The sequence below is a fragment of the Pteropus alecto genome, unplaced genomic scaffold (assembly GCF_000325575.1).
Source record: "Pteropus alecto unplaced genomic scaffold, ASM32557v1 scaffold101, whole genome shotgun sequence".
In the NCBI taxonomy this organism is placed as follows: domain Eukaryota; kingdom Metazoa; phylum Chordata; class Mammalia; order Chiroptera; family Pteropodidae; genus Pteropus; species Pteropus alecto.
Window position 1 is genome coordinate 14,304,277 of NW_006432945.1, and position 21,892 is coordinate 14,326,168.

Here is a 21,892-nt window from a genome sequence, read left to right on the forward strand (position 1 = left end):
TGTGAAAAATTACCAGGGAGCATAAGTAACTGGAACTGCCCTGGGTACGTTGGGACATATGTCACCCAAGCTCCATAGCACATGCTGTCCGACTTCTGATGGATTTTTTTTTTTTTTAATGCCTCCAGTACCTGGTCTTCCTATATGGTCTCCCATCGAAGTACTAACCAGGCCTGATCCTGCTTAGCTTCTGAGATCAGACAGGATCAGGTGTGTCCAGGGTGGCATGGCCGTAGACTGTTAGATTTTTTCTTGTTGGTTTCCTGGTATAATCGCCCAAGTGGTTATTCAGGACTAATGTTTTTTCACACTGTGGGTTGCAACCCATTCGTGGGTCATGAAATCAATTTGGTGGGTGGCATTGACCTTAAAAAACAGAATCAAAATAAAAACATCACTATGTTACATGTAGTAAGGATTAATAGTATTTTGCTTAATTATATATATGCAAATATACCCACATATGCAATGTACCCAGGATAAAAGTATCCATTACTACTGAAAAATAAATTATTTTTAATAGAAGTTATATGTATTTACGTATATAATTAAGATATCATAAACCAATATATACTATATGTAACATATAATGCAGTATGTACAATATTTATATTTGGACAGAACATTGACCTCGTGGTGCGAATTAGCTGTGCAAGCTGCCGCCATCGTGCTTGCGGTCCAGTGAGACAACGTTAGGTTTTCCCAGAGGTTGTGTATTACGCATCCACTTACATCCTGTTGTTCACTGCTTGGACCCAAAGCCACACCGTGTTGCACAGGAGCCTGGGAAATAGTTTTATTCTAATATAAATATTGGTTCAAAAATAAAAAAGCATGGTTAAAAGAAAAGGTGACGGGATTGTATTCCTAAAGCAGGAAGATTAGAGGTGGAGAAAGCCAACTGTTTACCAGATCCAGGGCGCATGTGGTCACTGGGAGGCCAGAGAGGAGCAGGAACCAAGGGAGCCCCAGAGGGTGAGACCACAAGAACCAGAGCATGGTCTCAGCGCAGGGAGTTTGATCACCACACCGCTGCTGTCCCCCGTGGCGAGTGACCTTCAGCTAGCCTCATGTCCTTCTGTCCCTTGTTCAGTAGTCAAGATCTTGGTCACTTATAAGTGGAAGCTGGAAAAACTGAACTCATAGATAAAAAGAACGGATTGGTGGTCACCGGAGGTGAGGCTGGGGGGTGGTCGAAAGATGCAAACTTCCAGTTATAAATCTGTTCTGGGAATGTGCTGTATAGCGTGGTGCCTGTAGTTAATGGTACCGTGTGGAATTGAATACAGTGCTGTACTGTATTTGAAAGTTGCTAAGACAAGTTCGTCATATGACCATATATCAAATCATGATGTTGCACACGTGAAACTAACACAGTGTTACACGTCAGTTTTAAAGATGCGGTGATTCACACCACCACCAACAGAATAACAGTCAATTCTGGAATTGAGCAACTGACTGACTGAGCCCAATATATGCGCCTGCCCCCAGGTCGTGCTCAGACGAAGAGAAGGAGGATGTTGCTGCTTTGACTTCTGCAGTGGGAAGTCAGCTTTTTCTTCCATTAGAAAAATCCTCTAAAATGGAGATTGGGATGCTTTAAAGATGCGCGCATGCGTGTGTGTGTGTTGGGAGTTGGATGCTAGACATTCAAAAGGATTCTAAGTTTCCTCTATCCAGTTATTCTGTAAAATGAGGGAATTGAATGAAACGATCTCAGAGGTAAGATTTGGGTTAGCTCTTACGGTGGTGTCATGATTCATTAGCTAACTTGACTTCCATACCGAACCCTTTTCGCATTGCTTGCTTTCATTATAGAGGCAGGGAAATTGAGAAACTTGCTTTTTTTTTTTTTGCTTCTCTTAAATATAGGGGCACAATCTGGCCTTTGAGATATAGCTGGAAGTTGGTTGGTAGGGAAGATGTTGTTTTGTTTTTCCCTTAAAAGGGATGGATGCTGCTCGTATCCTCTGGCGGCGGGGGAGGGGGAGGGGTTCCCCCTTTTCCTGCCATAAATGCAGACATGATGCCAGGAATTATGACAGCCATTTTGTCACCACAGGGCAACCGCCACGATCATGAAAGTCTCACAGACTATGATGGGATACAAAGACAGAAAGAGCTTGGATCTGTCTTTCTGAGCTGCTGAATCATTTTCACCTTTAAATTTCCTGTTATGTGAGAAAATAATCTACTTTAAAAAGTAATCTTACTATTTTTATATATTTGCAATTAAATGATTCCTAACTTTGGCAGCTTATAGGTATTATACATGTTTAGTGAAGGCGGAGATTAATGTAGGGCTGTAGTAACGAGATGTTATTCTGTGTAACTAGATTTGCCTGCCTTCTGACTTCTGAACGACCAAATCTTGCCTATTCTTTGGGGTCCAGCTTAAATGCCATATTCTTTACTAAATATATGATGCCCTTTATCCCATTTCCTACATCTGTCCTGAATCTTGTGTTCAATCTTGTTTTTCTTCTTCTTTTTAAAATAATGTTGTTGAATTCACTTGTATTCCTAAAAAGTCTATTTTAATTAGTGGCTTTGAATGTCACAAAAATATATTATATATCTAGATATATAGTTTTTGGTATTTATTTTTTTAGTTAATATTATGTTGCTAAGATTCATTCATATTGTTGTTCGCCTTCGTTTTTTATGGCTGTGTAGCAAATTACGTCCAAACCTGGTAGCTTAAAATAGCACACATTCATTAGGTCATTATTCGTCTGGGTTGGGAATCAGGGCACAGCTTAACTGGATTTTTTGCTTTGGCGTCGCTCATGAGGCTGCAATCAATGTGTTGCGTGGGGCCACTGTCACCTCAAGGTTCAGCTGGGGCAGATCCACTTCTGAGCTCACTCAGTGGTTGTTGGTGAATTTCAATTCCTCTGGGCTGTTGGACCGAGGGCCTCGGCTCCTCACTGGCAGTTGGCTGGAGTTTGCCCACTGTTTCTCGAAACGTGGCCCTGTCCATCACAGAACGTGACCGGAGCCGGGGAGAGAAGGCCAACAAGACAGAAGTCCTAGTGTGTCGTAACTGAGTTATGGAAGCGACAACCCATCACCTTAGAAGAAAGTCAGCGTGTCCGGCCTGCGTTCATGGGGAGAGAACTACGCAAAGGCGTGACTGCCGGGGCGGGGGGACCCATGTTAGGGCTGCCTGCCCCACGGCACAGCACTGTCATTGACTCCCTGTAACCGCTATGTGCTATTTTGTGTAAATCTGCCACAGTTTGTGCTGCTGTCCGTGGGCACGGTTTTTCCCCCACCCACAATTCTGGCCGTATGAACACGGGTGCTACAAACATTCTTATACATATGAGGGGACCATGCCACTCTTCTCTGAATCATTCCCAATTTAATATGGTTCTGCCAGGGTGAGCACTGTTAAGACTTCCTCGATTAATTCTATCTGGAATTAATCTTGTCCCTTCTAAATTTCCCTTAACGTTTCATCTCTTATGATGCTTACCATGTGTCACCTTTTATTACACTTATTTCGCACACGTCACCTTTTCTCCCTTGAAAAAGTAAGTTGTCGAGGGCAGAAAATAAATTTGATTCTTCTTGGTAATTTACAGAATGTCTGCACGTTATGAGTATATTAGTAAGCTTTCAGTGAGCATTACTGAGCGAATGAATTCTGTCTGAACATCAGTAACTGACTTTTTAAGGTCTTACTAATCTGGCCCAATGACCCGACCATATGCCTTACTTCTCCCCAGGATGGCCATATGTTTATAGGTGGGTGAGTCTCTTTAACATTCTCTCTCAAACTTTTCCTCCTGCCAACTGCCAGTGAATCTAGCCTGCGTTGATCTCTTCTCTTGTTTCTTTTGAATTTACTATTTATATCGAGTGTTTTAGTATATATTCGGGCAGCGTACTGACTTGTGGTAGGTACACAATAAACTTACTTAATTGAATGGATGAAATACCATATTTTATCATTATTTCCAACCAGTTAAATGTTTTCGTCCTACCTGTATTGTCAGTGGACTGACGGAATACATACATACATGCAAGAATACATACATACATACAAACAATCAAACATACTAATTCGAGTAGATTTCTAGTACTTTTTTTTCCTTTGGTCCCAACAATCAAACATACTAATTTGAGTAGATTTCTAGTACTTTTTTTTCCTTTGGTCCCAGGTATTTTTGGAGTTAATGGAGTCAGAAGGACCCCCAGAGCCTGAGAGTTCAGAAAAATCGTCATTTGTCTCACAGCAAGAAGAAGAGGAGGAAGAAGAATTCAAAGAAGAAATTGAGGAGGAGAAGGAGAAGATGGGCCCAGTCAATGCGCTCATGCAACCCGTCCTCTCGGGGGACGTGGAAGGGGTGCAGAGGATTTTCGAGGAGCCCGAGAACCCTCATCATGACGAGGCCATGCAGCTGCTCTTGGAAGAAGATGTCGTTGGGAGAAATTTGCTGTATGCGGCTTGCATGGCCGGGCAGAGCGATGTGATTAGAGCTTTGGCAAAATATGGTGTGAATCTGAATGAAAAAACTGCCAGAGGTATTTTGTCTTTTTCCTTTTGTATTACTTAGGAATACTTAAAGATGTTACCGTCTTGGGTATAAAGCTGGGTACATTTGGTGTGCCTGCTTTACATTTTGCGTATGTCGTGTATGCACACACATATGAGTGTGTATGTGTGTGTGTGTGTGTCTGTGTGTGTGCGTGTTGATACACTGTGGCTTAGTAAGTAGACAAGGACACGGACTTGACTATTCGCTTGAGACTTGGGCAAGCGACCTAATCATTTTGAGTCTCTGTTCCTTCATCTACAAAATGGGGCTCAGAATTATATTTTCCTGGTGGGTGTTATGAAGATTAAATAAGATAGATATAAATATCTTATAGGATTTGGCACATGGTAAGTTGCTGAACAGTCAGCACTTAATGATGTTCTTGCTACGGCGAGTCTTGAAGAACGTGGTCCGCTCGAGCTGACCATCTGCATCCTGTTTGCCAGGTTACACGCTCTTACACTGCGCTGCGGCCTGGGGTCGTCTGGAAACTCTGAAGGTGCTAGTGGGATTGGACGTTGACATAGAAGCTCTGAACTTCCGGGAGGAGAGAGCTCGAGACGTTGCTGCTCGGTACTCGCAGACCGAATGCGTCCAGTTCCTGGACTGGGCAGGTAAGGAAGCTCACAGGTGCAGCCAGCTGACTGACTCATCTGCACTTTTCTGTATGTATGATGCTTCAGTCGAAGGTTACAAAGACTGTGCTACTTTGAGTTTTACTATTATTTTGCATACGTCATTTCCACAGCCCTGTAGAACATTAGAGATTTCAGGAAGATATACCCATGTAACTATGTATGCGTACACACATGGGTTGAAAAATTGGTACTTGTGGAGTTCACGGCTTTCATTTTGTGTAGTTATTTGCATTTGTGTTTTTAGCAAGCATTTCTTAAATGCCCAATGAGCATAGCGTTGTTGCAGGTACAGTTGTTGTTCCTGCCCTCCAGGCATTTGTTAGGTGCGAGATAGGATGCTATAGACACATCCTACAGTTAAATAACAGTATGAGAAAGACTGTGAGTAAGGGTTAAAACCAGCAGGGCACGGGGTACACGCTGGGGAGTGGTCAGAGCGTGTGAAGTCAGAGCACATCGCAGTTGAGCTTGGCCTTAAAGAGTGGGTAGGACTGGAATACAAGGCAGACGGCAAAAGGGTGCGAACAAAATCTGCAAGAGCTGGGAATGAAAGTGGCATGTTGAGTGATGGACAGGGACAAGATTGCCTTACTGGACCGGCCAGTCAGAGTGGGCACAGGCAGGTTACAGCGCAGGCAGAACAGTAAAAGAGTAAGTAGGTGGGCTCTCGAATCAGATTGCTTAGGTTTGAATACTGGCATCTCTACTCGAAACCTATGTGACTTCGGACAAGGTACTTAAATTCTTTATACCTCAATTTCATTTTCTGGAAAAAGGAGCCAATAGTAATTCCTACCTCTTGGGGTTGTTATGAGAATCAAATGAGATGCTACAAAGCACTTAGCACAATGCCTGGCATGTCATCAGCAGCTGGAAAATGCTGCTGCTGTTATTACAGCCAGACTATACCCCGAAGTGCCAGGCCGAGGTATTTTCATTTCATTTCTGTAGCCGCTGGAGCCACTGAAAATTTTTACGTAGGAAGGAAGAGGATGAAAGTGGCAGTTAGGAAGATTCTCCTGGCAGCACGAAGGAGCTTGCTTATCAGTAAAATAAGAGGTCAGGGACAGTTACTAGAAGTAAGGAAATTGAGGGAAGGAAGCACATTTCGGAGGAAGGCGAGTTATATTTTGTGGATTATTTTATAGATAATTGTTCACTTGTACCAAATGTTTTCTAGGGGCCATACTTCTGTCTGCACCTTTGATTTTATGATTAGATAGGTAAGTAAAAAGAAAAATAGCAAAGACTTGACCCCTCATGAATAGTTATTCACCTTATTCACCTTATGTAATTTACAATCCATTTTGGAAGAATGACCCATGGTACTTAAAAAACAATTCAGGGACAAACTTTGCTGTAACTTCTCTGAAAAGCAGCAGTTTGGGGCTCATGGGTGTGGAGTTGCACTGATCTCCTTCTCCTTAGGTTTCCTTCTCCCTAATATCCCGCTGTTTTCATTTGGGTCCTTACGTTCCTAGGGGAATTATACTTAACATTTCCTAGTGTCGAAGATTAAAGAACTATAATACTGTAAACTGTTATTCTGTTTCCAGATCAGTGATGGAATTGTAAGGATGGGAGCTTCATGGTAACGTAGCCCTGGGATGTCAGAAACACAAGCTACTCAACATAATATTTAACATTTGTTTGATTCAGACTTGCCAAGAGTATAAACCACTTCCATTTCTTATTTTAACAATTAGAGTAGAAGGCACCCAGAGGGGTTTAAGGGGTTGAAGAGTCCCCTGCCTAAAATTCCACTATTAGAGATAAATCTCTTTGGGTTTTTGGGGTTTGCAGACTTTTTAAGTGTTCAAGAGTTCTCCATTAAGAGAAAGATATACCAGCACTCTCTTAGAGGGAATTAGTTGACCGTTCAGAATGCTGAAGGAGTGGAACAAACTAACGGAAACGGGAGGTAGGGTTGTTCTAAGGGAGCGTGGAAGGAAGAAGAAGAATCTGGAAAGTCAAACTGTAAATAAACTTTTAAACCATAAATAAACTTTTAATAATCCACAACAACCCACAGCAGGCACTGTTCTTTTCTATTACCTGTAAAAACTGTAGAGTTATCTATTTCTGTTTCAAGGATTGTTTTTTAAAAGTTTTTTTTTTTTTTAACAATCTGTTACAGATCTGGTATATTTTTTGCTGGGATTTTTCAACATGTTTTTAATCAAATCTTCTGTCTCAGTCTCAGATCCGTCTCCCAGTTTTTGTTGGAAAGTGTGGTAACCATACTTTTTAAGGATTGAGGTGGCTGAGCATCAAAAGTCGGAACTTTAAAAAATGTTGATACTTAATTCTTCATTTATCAAACTGGAAATGGAAAAAAAAATATATTTTAAAATTAATCTATTCCTTAATCTTTCTATACTATTTTTAGCAATCTGAGATAGGAAACTAAGTCTTCTTGTGGCCATAAAATTTCCTCAGGAAAGTAAGAAAAATCACAAATATTACTTACATCAGATTTATTAAAACACTAAAGAACCTATTCTACCAATGGTTAATGATAAGTAATCTCGTACATTGAAAAGAGCAAAATACTTAAACCTGAGACAATGGTACTGTACATTCCCCCCCAGTACTTTTGTAAGTATGGATGCCTTTTTAGTGGATTAGAAAGAACTTTTCAACCCAGACTTCTCTGGAAAGATTCAGTAAAGATGGTGGCTTGGGGGAGGGGTTGCTGGGTGAAAAAGGTGAGGGGATTTAGAAGTAAAAATTGGTAGTTAAAAAATAGTCTTAGGGCTGTGGAGTACAGCATAGGGACTAAGGTCCCTAGTATTGCAATAACCATGGATAGTACCAGGTGGGTACTAGCCTAATTGGGGGGAATCACTTTGTAAATTATATAAATGTCTAACCACTATGCTGTGTACCTGAAACTAACGTATATTAAAAAAAACCATTAAAAAAAAAGAAAGTGGCCCAAAATTACAAAGGCTCGCAAAGATCTATTTTTGTCCTTAATATAAATTCTCTCATAGGTCTCCCGTGTGTCTCCATATTGGACTGAGCTACAGGTGCGTGTGGTTGTGTTTAGTGGACTCTGGCTCTTCTTCACTCTTCTTCTTCTTTGATTTTCGGTGCTTGAGTTTCTTAGCCGAAGTATGTTGGGATACCTGATTCAGGTACTTGGTCATCATCGACGTTGTGGCGACCAGTCTGCAGAGTATTTGGTCGATGTCATAGATGGACTGCGTTTGTAGATCTTTATTACCAGAGGTATCTGAGGAGGCTTGTTTTTTCAGCTAAAAGGAGAAAAACAAATGATGTTATAGTTTTTTTTTTCCCTTACTGTAGTTCAGATTCAATTCGTTTTCTGGACAAATGTACGTAAACTCCAACAACACACACTTACTTTATACACAAGAAAGATTACTATAAGAGACAGGTACAAATGCCCTTTCGTATATGCTCCTGTGTAAGAGGATGGTAATCATTATCACCATCAGCAAACACGAAAAGGTGCTTTTTACGGTTAGAGCATTCTGCTAGGAGGAATTATTTAAATATTAGCAGAATATTTCCCTTTATTATAAACAGCCTCAAGGTATAATGCAATAAAATCATAGTCATTTTATAACTATCTAATTGTTGTGAAAATCAATGACCCTTTTTCTAAGATTGCCTCAAAATATGGTGCCACTGGCCAAGTGGGAAATTTGTTCAAGAGTACCATTTCCAAGAAAGTTATCCTACCATTAGAAATTAGCTTACAGTCTATTTTAAAAATACATGCCAACTTTTATGTACTTAGTCTTTTTAGATGGATGCGGAAGGGATTTAACAGATCTCTTCCTCCAGATCCTTCATCTTATGGATGAGGCAGCTGAGAAAAATCGAAGGACTTACCCGAGGGCCTGGTTGGATAACTTCACTTACTATGTATTCTACTCTTTGTAGCTTACCGCTTTCTTGATGTGTTTTGTAACTTGAAATAGAGGGGTTGGACTACATTACTTTAAGGATCTTGTAATTTAATACACATTTATCGAGCACCTGGTATGTACAAGACACTGTGCTAGATGCTCAGAGTGAATGGCAGGTGCCGGGGGAAGTTACAAAGGGAAATAAGATGTGGTACTCTTTCTCAAAGAAGCTGATAAATCATACATTTTAACCTCTGACATTCTATAAGTATTACTATGTCATCACTCATTCACCTTTTTCTTGTGTTTCTTCCATTTCATCCACAGGTAATGCACAGATAAAACAGTCAGGATTAAAAAGAGAGCCTGTACTAAAATATACATGAGATGTAAACAATCCTTAAATATATCCACATTAGCAAGATTGCAGCATAGTTTGTCCATAGGGTAAGGTAGACAGTGAGATGGAGCAGGCTTAACTTTCAGATAATACATTTCTTCTGGAAAGATCTCCCATCCAACCTTTGTCCAGATAGTTCCATCACAAATGCAGAGGCTCTCCCTTAAGAGGCAGATAAACAACAGAGGAGAAATCAGGGATGTTCCTTGAATGGACATCTTTCTCTCTTAATTGGGACAAAAGAATCTATAGCCAAAAGTGTGGTCAGAGGCAGAGCAGAAATGCCCTGAGCATGAGTTAATATGGTGCTCTGGCGAAGACATTTAAGATAGTCTTCCTGGACCATAAAATATACACTGATGGTCATTGTCATATCATCAGTCACAGTGATTCAGCGGGAGATTCTGTGATGTCATAAAGAGCCATATTGGAACTAAAAGGTGTCATCTAACAGTCACCTTGGGTTTCTCAGGGATCCTTCTTGCTTTTTGCCAGAATGGATTGAGTGTCTTCAATTTTATAAAAAATGAAGACTTTACTAATATTTTACCGCTAATAAATTCAAACTGTGATCATATTAATGGACTTCCATGGAAATAATTTACCCGTATCTCTTCTACCCCTTGTGAAGTTTGGTGGTTATGCATCTCCTTAAAAAAATATCTGTACCTGTACCATTTCCCGCAACCTGCAGTCTGCTTCGTTTTTTCACTCTGACTTGTCCTTCCCTTCAAATAGTTAAACACATATTGAGTGCTTCCTCCTTTTAACCAAGGTCCCTTTGGTGGCAATGTGGCACTGTTAGGTAGGGGGCGAGGGGCGGGGAATTCGGCATGCGAGAAAAGGTGAGATGGTGAGGTGGCATGGTCTATGATCAAAAGATGAGACACGGACCCTCCTTGAAGGATCTTAACGATCTAGAGGTAGAAGCAAGAAACAAGATGATAAAAATTCTAAGATACTGTAGACTAAAATGAGAAGTAAATCAAATTATAATCATGTGACAGTCGAAAGAGCAATAAAGGGCAATGAGTTCTACTTGGCATTGGGAGTTTGTAGAAGTACATTTGAGTGAGATTTGAATATTGAGTAGAATTTTGGTAGGTGGCAGTGCGGATGGGACATCTGAGGTTGAGGAGCATAAAATAAGCAAAGAAATTCTTTGTAAACATACGACATATTTATTAGGCACCTCCTGCATGCTAAGGAACTCAGAATGCATCTACCGGTAGGCACGAAACAATCTTTATGTTTACTTTCTTGTAGGGAGACGCAGAAAAGAATCTCTCTCTAAATCTATGTGTTAGTGCCATGGAGACAAGTAGAGTGGTGAGGGGATTGCGAGCTGCCAGCAGGCAACCGAGTGAGTGTGAGTGCTGTCGTATGGGGGGCGATCAGGAAGGGCCTCCTCTCCGATGAGGCGATGCTCGAGCAGAGACCTGAGGAACGGAAGGAGTGAGCCGTAAAGACATCAGGGGGCAGAGGGAATAGGAAGTAAACAATGGATAGACTCTCTGGGTGACGGTGGGAGGAATAGAGCTGGAAGAGAGCCTGTGGCTAGATAGATCTCAGAGGGCCCTGTATTTTATTCAGAAATCAATAGGGAATCATTTATAAAGTTTTGAGGAGAGAAATGACATGATAAACTAATTGAGTGCTTTATTGCGTGCCAGGCACTGTGCCAAGATATTTGTATGCATTATACCATGTTCTGTTTAACCCTTATGTCAACCCTGTGAGGACTGTGCTGTGTTACTTACACCTTATAAATGGGGGAACAGGTTCTGCTGCGGTCTGAATGTTTGCGTCCTCCCAGAATTGAAATCCTAATGCCCAATGTGATGGTCTTAGGAGGCAGGGCCTTTGGGAGGCACCTGAGGGTGGAGCCTTGGGAATGGGATTAGTGCTGGGGATTGGGGAGAGCCCCCTGACCCCCACCGAGTGCCTTGCCCCTCCCAGCACGTGAGGAAGGCCCTGCTATGAAGGAAGAGGGTTCTCGCCAGACTACGACCATGCTGGTGCCTTGATGCTGGACTACGCAGCCCCGGAACCATGAGAAAGACATTTCTGTTCCTTAGAAGCTACCCAATTCGCATTAAGAGGATGCTTGCAATAAGCTCCTCTCTCTCCCAAGCCACCCAAAATAAACATGTGCTCTCAATAAAACCCGTGGGCACGTGGTACAGATACAGTTGCGTGACAAGTCCCTTAGTCCCCTCCTCCAGCTCATCCCTCCCCTGAGCTCCGTCTTGTACTGAAGTTGTGGAAACACCACTGACTCCAGGTCACCTAACTCGTGATGATTCCAGTTCAGGTGATCAGTTCTGCTTGCGACATGAAGGATGGGTTTGAAGCTGGGAAGGGGCGGAAGCAAGAAGACCGTTGATCTAGTCCATGTCCATTAAGACTATTTCAGATGTGCGCCTGAACTTGACGCTGGAAGGCACTTTTATTATGGTCTGCTTTACAGACAGGCAAACGAGGCTTAAAGAGATTGTTAGGTACTACCGATGACACAATCGATTTCACTAAGTCTCTCTAAAATTTCCGTTTGGAATTTCACAAGATTGCGTATACTGATTATGGTAGGCTGGTTGATGGCGCCCAAAGATAGCAGGTCCTAATCATTGGAACCCGCGACTGTTATAGGGCAGAAGAAACTTTGCAGATATAATTAAGTTAAGGATCTTGACAATGGGAGATTGATTATCCTGGATTATCCAGGTGGGCCCGGAATATAGTCGCAAGTGTCCTTATAAGAGGAAAGAAGAGGGATGTTTGATACAGAAGAGGAGGATGTGGGGTGATGTACTCTGAAGGTTTGGGAGAGACCACAAGCTGGGATGGTTGCCAGAAGCTGAAGAAGATAAGGAATGGTTTTTTCTTAGAGCCGCCGGGAGTCAGCCCTGCCAACACGTGGACGTCAGCCCGTGAAACTGATTTCGGACTTCCGGTCTCCAGAACTGTAAAAGGATCAATTAGTGTTGTTTCGGGCCATTGAGTCTGTGGTAATTTGTTTCAGCGGCCGCAGGAAACGAGTACAGACTGGCACCTGGGCGTGAGGTGCAGCTGTCACAAGTGGCTGAAACTGTGGGGGAAGCTTTGGAATTGAGTGGTGGGCTCATGGAAGACTTTGGAGGGGCATGACGGGAATAGCCTGGATGGCCTTGAGTGGACTGTGCATGGAAGTGAGGCCATAAAGACGCAGCCGATGAGGGCTCAGGAGGTGAGAAGGCGGGCGGGAACCTGCACCTAAGTCACTGTAGACAGCGTCGGTGGAAATAGGAACGGCGAAGGCGTCCTGGCGAAGGCTCAGAGGGAAGCGAGGGGCCCGTCACTGGAAGTGGGGGAAAGGCGGTCTCACCGGGCGGCAGAAAGCAAGCGAGACTGTACGCGGTGGCCGTGGACACTGGTTTAGCTGAACGGATGTCCGAGCAAGGTGGCGGCATGACCCGATCTCTCCCGTAGCTTACAGTAACAGGTGAGTGGAGAGAGACGAATCGAGGCAAGAACCTGTCGTGCACGGAGGAACAGGGCTTGGCGTGGCGGGCACTTCTCAGCCCGTCCAGATCGCGAAGTACTGAAATTGGGATTTTCGCTGCCGGGACCGTGTGCCCGGAGAGGAGGCCACAGATGTGGCTGGACCGTGTTCCACTCGAGCCTCGGGCGTCGGGCGTGCTGCTCACGGTCTCCGCAGCCGGCCCAGCAGAGGGCACGAGCAGAAACGAGGGTGTCCGGCGCCGACCCGTCGAGGAGCCTCCAGTCCCGTGGGATGGGTCTCTGGGCCACGCAGGGGCACTCACGAGGTTTGAGGATGTTACATGGCTAGGAACTTTGACAGTTTAGACAAAATGCAAAAAAGGCTGCCAGACTCCCAAAACTCTACAAGGCAGGAAACGACAGGTAAAACGGGCTGCCTTTCGGGAAAAAGAAGGACGACTTGGGTTGGAGCTGCAGCCGAGGGGACAAGCCTTGTGCCTCAGGGGATCAGTCTTGGGCCTGGACACCTCAGAGGGTTTGCCCCGTGGAATTTCAGAATCGCTCTGGACAGGCGACTCATTTTCCGTTTTCACATGTCTACCCAAGGACGGAAGGGCCATACCCGGTCTCGCCCATACGCTGTCTGGAGGATTCAGACGATGAGATTGGAGACTTCCGAGCAGCTGATCTTTTGGGTGATTATTAGGACGTGGATCGATGTAATGGGCCGGGACTCTTGGGTGCTGGGATGGGCCGAATGAATTCTACACGTGGGATAGCTGTGAATTTTGGAAGGCCGTGGTTGGCTGAGAAATGGCTACCAAACGTATATATCTAGGTCCTAACTTCTGGAACCTGTGACTGTTCCTTCCTGTGGCAGAAGAGACTTTGGAGATCCTTAAAATACGGCTCTTGAGGCCGGGAGATCATCCCGGATTATCCAGGTGGGACCTCACTGTTATCATAAGCGTCCTTTCTACAAGCGGGAGGCAGAAGGAGCTTTGACACAGAAGAGGGGAAGGCGATGATGGGAGTAGAGATTGGAGTGCTGTGCGCTGAGCGTGGCGGGAGGGGCCACCGGGCAAGGAGGACAGGTGGCCACCGGGCAAGGAGGACAGGCGGCCACCGGGCAAGGAGGACAGGCAGCCACCGGAGGTTGAAAAAGGCAAGAAAACAGACTCTCTCCTCAGAGCCCACAGAAGGAGTCCGCCCGGCCGGCACCTTGACGTTAGCCCAGCAAAACTCGTTTCCGACTTCTGGCCTCTGAAACTATAAAAGGAGAAATCTGTGTTGTTCTAAGCCACAGATTTTATGACAATTTGTTATAGCAGCCACAAGAAACAAATACATCAACCGTTAGCTTAATATGGGGCCAATGTACAAACTTACAATATTCAGTTATTCCATCTAGGAATATAGTAAGCCTTTCGATTCATCGAGTCTTTTATTTTTCTCCAAGTGTTATATTTTGTTTACCTATATCTTGCAGATTTTGTGATGACATTACTATGGGTGCTATAGTGAATGGAATTATTTTAAACACTTTTTTTTTTTGAAAAGGAACACGATTTTTAAATTTATTTAGAAGGATCCAGAACAAGTGACAGTTTGTGTATTGGAAATATTTTTTCTTTTTTTTCTCCAGAGTAGATATTTTAATAGATTACTGCCTCTTTGAGATCAGGTGTCACATTTTATATTTATTTGTTCTTCAAAAATTTTCGAATAATTCTAGGAACACAGTGAGTGCCCCAGAGTGCCGTGTTGCTTGAGTGTTACCTTTCTTGAAAGTCAATGAAAACAACCACAAAAAAAAAATCTCCCACGAACAATCTTTTTAAAGCTCTGGACATGTAATAGTACGTTAGAAACAGTTGAGCATATTTTTTGGCCTGTGTCTTATTGTGCATTTTCCTGTCTTCTTCTTTCAGATGCAAGGCTGGTTCTGAAAAAATATATTGCAAAGGTCTCTGCAACCGTCACAGAGACAGAAAAGGGTCCAGGGAGACTCTGTAAAGAAGACAAGGTACCACGTGATTATTGCTTGTTCTGAAGTCTTTTGAGATATTTGCCTTATATCTTTACTTTCTACACTAATGTTCCAGAGGTAGGTGATGGAATTTGCTGTTTTCTTCTTCTGTTTTTTTTTCCCTCCTTCCCTTCTTCTAATAAAAATTAAATGAAATAATATTAAAGAGTAACAGAGATGTACTAAGCGTCTCACCTAACAACATGATCGAATCTGAGAAATGTAGTATTGAGTGAAAAAAAAAAACCAAAAAACATTGCCAGAACTGCATGGATTTTTATAAAGGTCAACCACAAGCAAAATCAAACTATATTGTTTAGGGACGCCCACACAAAACTATTTAAAGAAGGAACACAGAGATATCAACACAGATTGTGACTGTCTCTTGGAGGCGGGCAGGGGGGTGGCATGGGAGTGCACAGAGGTGGCCTTAGCTCTACTGGCCGTGTTCCGGTTCTTTCGTTGGTTGGAGGTGTCACTGATACTCATTATTTTGCTCAAAAACTAAGATATACAGCATATATTTTAGTGCATATGTATATACTATACACATTATGTATTTTTAATGTATCAAATTTTACATAATGTTAAAAAAAAGATACACAGATAGAAAGACAGCTTGTTTAAAGCCAGCTTGCCACATTTACTGGATAACAAAGTACTGAGTGCGGACTGGTCTATTGCTTTAGATGTTCACACATGGGAGATACACAGGAGGTTTCGGTAATGTGTTTTTGTTTTAAGTTATTTCTGGCATCTCTCTGCAGGATGTTCTGTGACTTTCTGATGAAAAAGAGTGAACAGTTGCTAAAGGCATAGGCATCACCAAGTCTGGAACCGTGATAGGTTACACATTTCACTTGTGGTTTGTAAAACGCTTTACAAAATCTCTTATGAAAAAACAGAATATAGCCAACATTCTATTCGAACAGCTATTGTAGCCATCGGATCTGCCAGCTAAGATTTCTCTGACCCAAACAAACAGCACTTTGTCAAACTAGTTACTATAAAAGCCTTTTTAATTTCGATTTTTAAATTTTTGGTTATTGGAACTAGAAAATATTAGGCACAGATAGTAATAATGAGAATAAAATTGGAATGTCTAAAGCAAGCTTTTTCTCTTCCATTTCCAGTTTTAGTACCCTGTAGTTCTAATAACACGTAGTGTTAATCTCACCATACTTTCTCTTGTATAAACATATGCATGCACACGTATAGTTTTATAAGAGAGATTTCGTTTTTATAAAAGTGGGATGACTATCCATATGATTCTTTAATTTGCTTTTTTTTCTTTTAATGATATGTCACAGTATCTTTCCAAGTCTACTTCCTTCTCTATCCTTCTGCCTCTGCTCCTGCTTATTTATTTAATAGGGACCGGACATGCATTTATTCATTCTTCTTATTGTTACAAACTGTCAGACAATAAACAGCTTAAATCAGACACCAGCGGTTTGCTGCCCACGTGCACAGAGATGGTTTTCAGTGATGCGGGGCCCGCTTCCTCCTCCTGTGAACCATCTGAGGAGTGAAATCTCCACATTGTCTGTTGAGTTGCATGCAGCTCATACCCTCCACTTACTCTTTTCCAACCTTTGCAAACACTTCTCTGTATCACAGGGCTCAATGAAAATAAAGAATTGGGGAGAGGGTATAGACTAGCCCAAGGCTTCATGACTCTCTAATGCGAGTTTAATTATAATCACATTCCACCGATGTTAGAGCTATGCTGTCCAGTATAGTAGCCACTAGCCACATCTGTCTATTTAAATTGAATTCATTAAAATTAAATAAGATTAAAAATTCAGCCCCTCAGTCACACTAGCTACTTTTTAAGTAGTCGATGGCCACATGTGTCCATGATGGCTGTATTGGACAGTGCAACTGTAAACCATTTCCATCGTCACAGAAAGTTTTGTTGGGCAGTGCTGGTTTAGGGATACTATAGAGTTTTATTTTTCCATAAATAAGCAGAAAGCAGACTCTCTTTCTGTCTCTAGAATACCATCCTCGGTGCCTGCCGGGCGAAGAATGAGTGGCTGGAGACCCATTCGGAAGCTTCTATCGATGAGCTTTTTGAGCAGAAACAACAACTGGAAGATGTCGTGACTCCCATCTTCACGAAAATGTCTACGCCACGTAAGTTTTAGATAAAAAATGGTTTGAATGTCAGAAAAGATGAAAATTGGGTTTAATGTTGTTATTTCTGAGATCCTCTGATTTTAACAGTCTTTATTACGTATTACCCTTGTTACAAGCACTGACCTGTGATATAACGTCCTAGTTTCATTAATAGTTTTAATGATATTAAATAATGACTTAAAATGATAACTGAATTATTTCTATAGAGAATGTCTAATCCTTATCTTAATATTATTACCATCATGAATTATTTAATTTAATATAATTTACTATGCCTTTGATTTTGACCAGTGATTTTCAACTAAGAAGGCATGTCCTCCTATGAGGTAGGGTGGCAGAATTTGAGTTACAAAAATAGTCACATGGAGGTAAGGTACACCATAGAGAATATAATCAATACTATTATAATAACTATGTACAGTGTCGCATGGGTATTAGACTTATCAGGCAATCACTTCCTAAGGTATATAAATAATTAATTATTATGTTGTATACCTGAAACTAATATGATATTGTATGTCAACTGTAATTGTAAAGTAAATTAAAGCATTTTCGAGTGTTACAACAATATTTCGCAAAACCTATTGTGGGAATACTGTCATGTGAATGAAGAAGGTACAATGTCAGAATCTAGGTGGAAAGGGGAGAGGGGGTAGATAAGAGTAAAAGGGGGTCAAATATATGGTGACGGAAGGAATTTTAACTTTGGGCGGCAAACACAATGCATTATACATACGATATATTACTGAATTGTACACTTGAAACCTATATGATTTTATTAGCCAATGTCACCCCAATAAATTTAATAAAAAAAGAAAAGAATTTTGGTGGCAGTCATACCTAAGATTTTTAAAAATATCAGCTTTACTGAGATATAATTCTCATACCATAAAATTCACCATTTAAAAATGTACATACAGTACAGTGATCTTTAGTGTATGCAGAATTGTATAATCATCACCACTATCTAATTTTAGAACATTTTACCACCCATTACCAGTCACTTCCCATTCCTCTCTCCCACAAGCCCCTGGTTACCATTAGCTACTTTCTCTGGGCTTGCGTCTTCTGGACATTTCATAAATAGAATCCGTGGCATTTCGTGCCTGGCTTCTTTCACTGAGCATAATGTTTTCAGAGTTCATCCATGTTGTAACATGTATCAGTATTCCTTTGTATGGGTCAATAATATTCCATCGTATGGATTCAAATTTATCCATTTAGAAGTTGAAGGACATTTAAGTTTCCACTCTTTTGACTATTATAATGATTATTATAAAATATTATAAATAAACTTTTGTGAACAAATTTTCGTGTCATCATATGTTTTCTTTTCTCTAGGGTTTATTCTTAGGAGTGGAGTTACTGGGTCATTATGCCTCTATGTCTGACCTTTTGAGGACTCGCTAAACCGTTTCCAATTTTTCATTCCCACAAGTGATATGTATGAGGGCTCCAATTTCTCCACATCATTATCGACATTTGTTATTGTCTTTTAGAATTGTTTTTAGCCATCTCAGGTGTGAAGTGGTATGTTAATGTAGTTTTGATTCGAATTTCCTTAATTACTAATGGTATTACACATCTTTCGTGTGTTTATTGGTCATATGTATATTTTCTTTGGAGAAATGTCTATTTGAATTCTTTGCCAATTTTTAGATTGGATTGCCTTTTTATTGTTGAGTTGTACGAGTTCTGTATATATTTTGGAGACAAGTCCCTTACCAGATATGTGATTCGCAAATATTTTCTCTCATTCTGTGGGTTGTCTTTTCATTTCCTTAATTGTATCCTTTGAAGCACAAAATTTCGATTTGATGAAATCCAGTTTATTTATTTTTTCTCTTGTTGCTTGTACTTTCAGGGTCATATCTAAGAAACATTGCCTAATCCAAGGTCATTAAGGTTTACTTTTACGTTTTATTATTTTTTTGTAAGAGTTTCATATATTTAGCTCTTACATTTAGTTCTAGGGTCCATTTTGAGTTATTTTTGTAAATGATGTGAGGTAGGGGTTCAACTTCATTTCTTCGAATGTGTCCGGTACCTAAGATTTTTATGTTTGTCAAAAGGGGCTGTGGATTTTTTTTAAGGTTAAGACAATCCAGTCTCGTGGCGTGGCAGATTATCCCCTGCCATCTGTATCTAACATCCCAGGTCTCCCGAAGGGAGCTAGACACTTTTGACCGTCCTTGGCTTTAAAGAACCTGCCACCCACGTGGTAAACATGCATACTTGAGAAGGTAGACTAAGTGCTGTGTGTGGTCCGAGAAGGTCAGATGTGGGAACGGGGACGTGGTCGGTGTCCGTCTGGCTGATTGTAGTCGTGTCTGTGTTAACAAACAGTAGGCAATGAGGTCAGAAAGTTAATTTGTCATCATTTCATTAAAAGTACTGAATTATAAGCTTAGAAAACTTGGGCTTTATTTTCAGCGTAGTGAGTTGACATTAAAGGCTTTGGAGTAGGAGAGAAGAGAGATTATAGGGGGAAATAATCTGTCTTTCCTTGTAAAACGGATGGGAGAGAGGAGAGGCTAGAAGGAGTGAGACCAGCATAGTCCAGGAGTTGAGATGATTAAGACCTGAATGATTATGATACAGTCCGATTTCCACCCTCCCCCCGGCTCCACCACGACTGTTCGCCTGGCCCAACAACCTCCTTCCCTTCTCACATCTGAGGAAGGTTAGCTCTCTCCCCATGTCCCCTGTATGCCTTCCAAGCACTGGTCATATGTATATTTTCTTGCACCTTCATATTATGGAAAGGTTGGATCTTGACGGAACCTCTGAAATGTCCCCTTCATTTTACAATGAAGAAAATGAAGACAAGAGAGGTTAAGCAACTTATTAAAAAAAGTTATTCTATTCAGTGGCAGAATTAGGAACAATAATACTGATTGCAGTACAGCTGTAAATATTTTTAAAAAGGCGGCCGGGGAGAATACTTGAATTGACACACCAAGGTTTAATTAATGACCGGGACAGACTGATTTACTTCATGCCCGTTGTTTTAAAAACTGGCTTCGTTTTTGTTTTATATTACAAGCTGACTAAATGTAATTCTAAAAATCTGCTTCCTTTCAGGCCAAGTGAAAAGTGCCAAATCTGTAACCTAGGCCGTGGTCAGAGAAGAAGTCAGCATCGCACCTTCTACCGGACATACATTTTATAAAAGGCCGCCTTTTCTACCAGTATTTGTAAAGACAAACCTATCGATGACAATGGAAGTTGAGAAAATAGATGTGGAGTTTCGTAAAAACGTTTAAGTATGGAATGAAATCACCCTTGTTTGGCTTCACCCTCTCCCGCGGCTTGCGCCCAGACTCGGTGGCCTGGACTCGGCCCCCAGGCACAGTCTCGTGTGGGTTCCACGTGCTCCTTCCAGGGAACACGTGGGCCCGAATCACTCACGAAAGCTCTGTGGAGCCTTTAAAAGCTACTTAGAGAACCCAGTAATTTTCTGTGTAATCGAGGCAGGAAATTTCCATTCAGTTGAGGAATTGGCTATTTCCAGAGGAAAAATTCGTTTTCCATCTCTCAAAAGGAGAGCTGTGGGGTGACATTCTGGGGCAAGGAAACGGTAAGAATAGTTTGGGTCTTTTGCTTATACAACTATCGAATTTTATGTCCAAATTAAAATTTCCTTGTGAGGTGGGAGGTAATTTCTCAGCCTACTTAATTATTTGTATTTAACCTCTGCCTATCTTTAAATTAATAAACATGAATCTGTTTTATATTTAGATTTTCTCTCTTTTGTAGGTTTGGTAATATAGATATTGTAACTGGACTCCATGCCATTTTCCCTTCTGTTCTAGTTTATATTTCCTAGTTTTTAAATATCATTGTTGGTTTAATATTTAGTGATTTGGAATGTCTTCTTCTTCTTTTTTTTTTTTTTCCTAGTTTATCTAAAAATCCCTTATCTATTTGCTCTGATTTTCTGGAAAAGTTTTATAGGAAGGAAATGTTTTAAAAAATGCCGTTTAGTCGTTTTCCTTATACGTCCTTTTCTTCGTCCCACTCTGAAAGCTTGTTTTCTATTGCAGAGGGGACAGAAAAGAAATGAGCAATTCAGTAATTCCTTTTCAGCTGACATTTTCTCAGCCATGGTTCTCATACTAAGCCAAGGAGCCACCTGCTTAGCCCTGTCTGAGTCTCATGCCCATCCCTGAACCAACCATGTGTCCGGGGTGGGGGGGAAACTGACTAACCAACCTGCTCGATTGTCTCAGATAGTCTCGTGTATCATCACAAGGTGGGGGTGGGACAAAAACTGGGCAGCCTCTCAGCCCTCGACTCTCAAAGCCACCAAAGTCTACTCAGTTGGCTGCACCAAGAACGATGAAATATAAATTACTGCTTTTTAAAAAAGCTTCATGGAAAAGATTGTAATGTAGAGCCATTTGGTTATCTCTATATTTCAGTTATGTGCTCTCTCTCCTCTAGCTCTCAGAACTATATGTAATCTCGAGCCGACTCTGAATTTTGCCCAAGTTTTCTTGAAGTGCGAAGACTTCACTGAAGGTCATGGGGAATCTGAAATTTGAAATGTGAAACTGCATGAGTTTTACCTGTAGGGGCTCGGTGGACCAAGCAGGGAGACAGCAGTAGGGTGGGGGCTAGATAGAGCCTGGAAGGACATTGCTCAAAATGACCGGAGGCAGTGCGGTTGAGGAGAGAAATCGAGGTGACGAGCAGTGTGGACAGGGTGAAGCTGAAAATGGCACAGAGGGTGGTGAACTTGGCAAGAAGGGCAGTTAAATTAGGGCAGGATG

At 41.6% G+C, this 21,892-nt stretch overlaps 2 protein-coding genes and 1 pseudogene across 3 annotated transcripts in view; 1 reads left to right on the plus strand and 2 right to left on the minus strand.

Moving 5' to 3' along the window:
- ANKRD45 (ankyrin repeat domain 45) overlaps window positions 1-20,843 on the plus strand; it is a 29,432-nt gene extending 8,589 nt beyond the window's left edge. For both annotated transcript variants that reach the window (XM_006907798.3, XM_015586185.2), the window contains exons 2-6: window positions 4,170-4,533; window positions 4,994-5,161; window positions 14,878-14,972; window positions 16,976-17,114; window positions 20,202-20,843. In XM_006907798.3, coding sequence (XP_006907860.1) covers window positions 4,185-4,533; window positions 4,994-5,161; window positions 14,878-14,972; window positions 16,976-17,114; window positions 20,202-20,233 — 783 coding nt within the window. In that variant the 5' untranslated portion in view covers window positions 4,170-4,184 and the 3' untranslated portion in view covers window positions 20,234-20,843. The remainder of the gene's footprint in view (window positions 1-4,169; window positions 4,534-4,993; window positions 5,162-14,877; window positions 14,973-16,975; window positions 17,115-20,201) is intronic.
- Window positions 120-238, minus strand: LOC112476576 (annotated as a pseudogene).
- On the minus strand, window positions 8,212-12,915 carry TEX50 (testis expressed 50). The gene is made up of 3 exons (XM_015586123.2): window positions 12,831-12,915; window positions 9,361-9,692; window positions 8,212-8,445 (listed from the first exon to the last, which is right to left on the minus strand). The coding sequence occupies exons 1-3, from the start codon at window positions 12,913-12,915 to the stop codon at window positions 8,212-8,214; spliced, it is 651 nt and encodes a 216-aa protein (XP_015441609.2).
- Window positions 20,844-21,892: the final 1,049 nt, after the last annotated feature.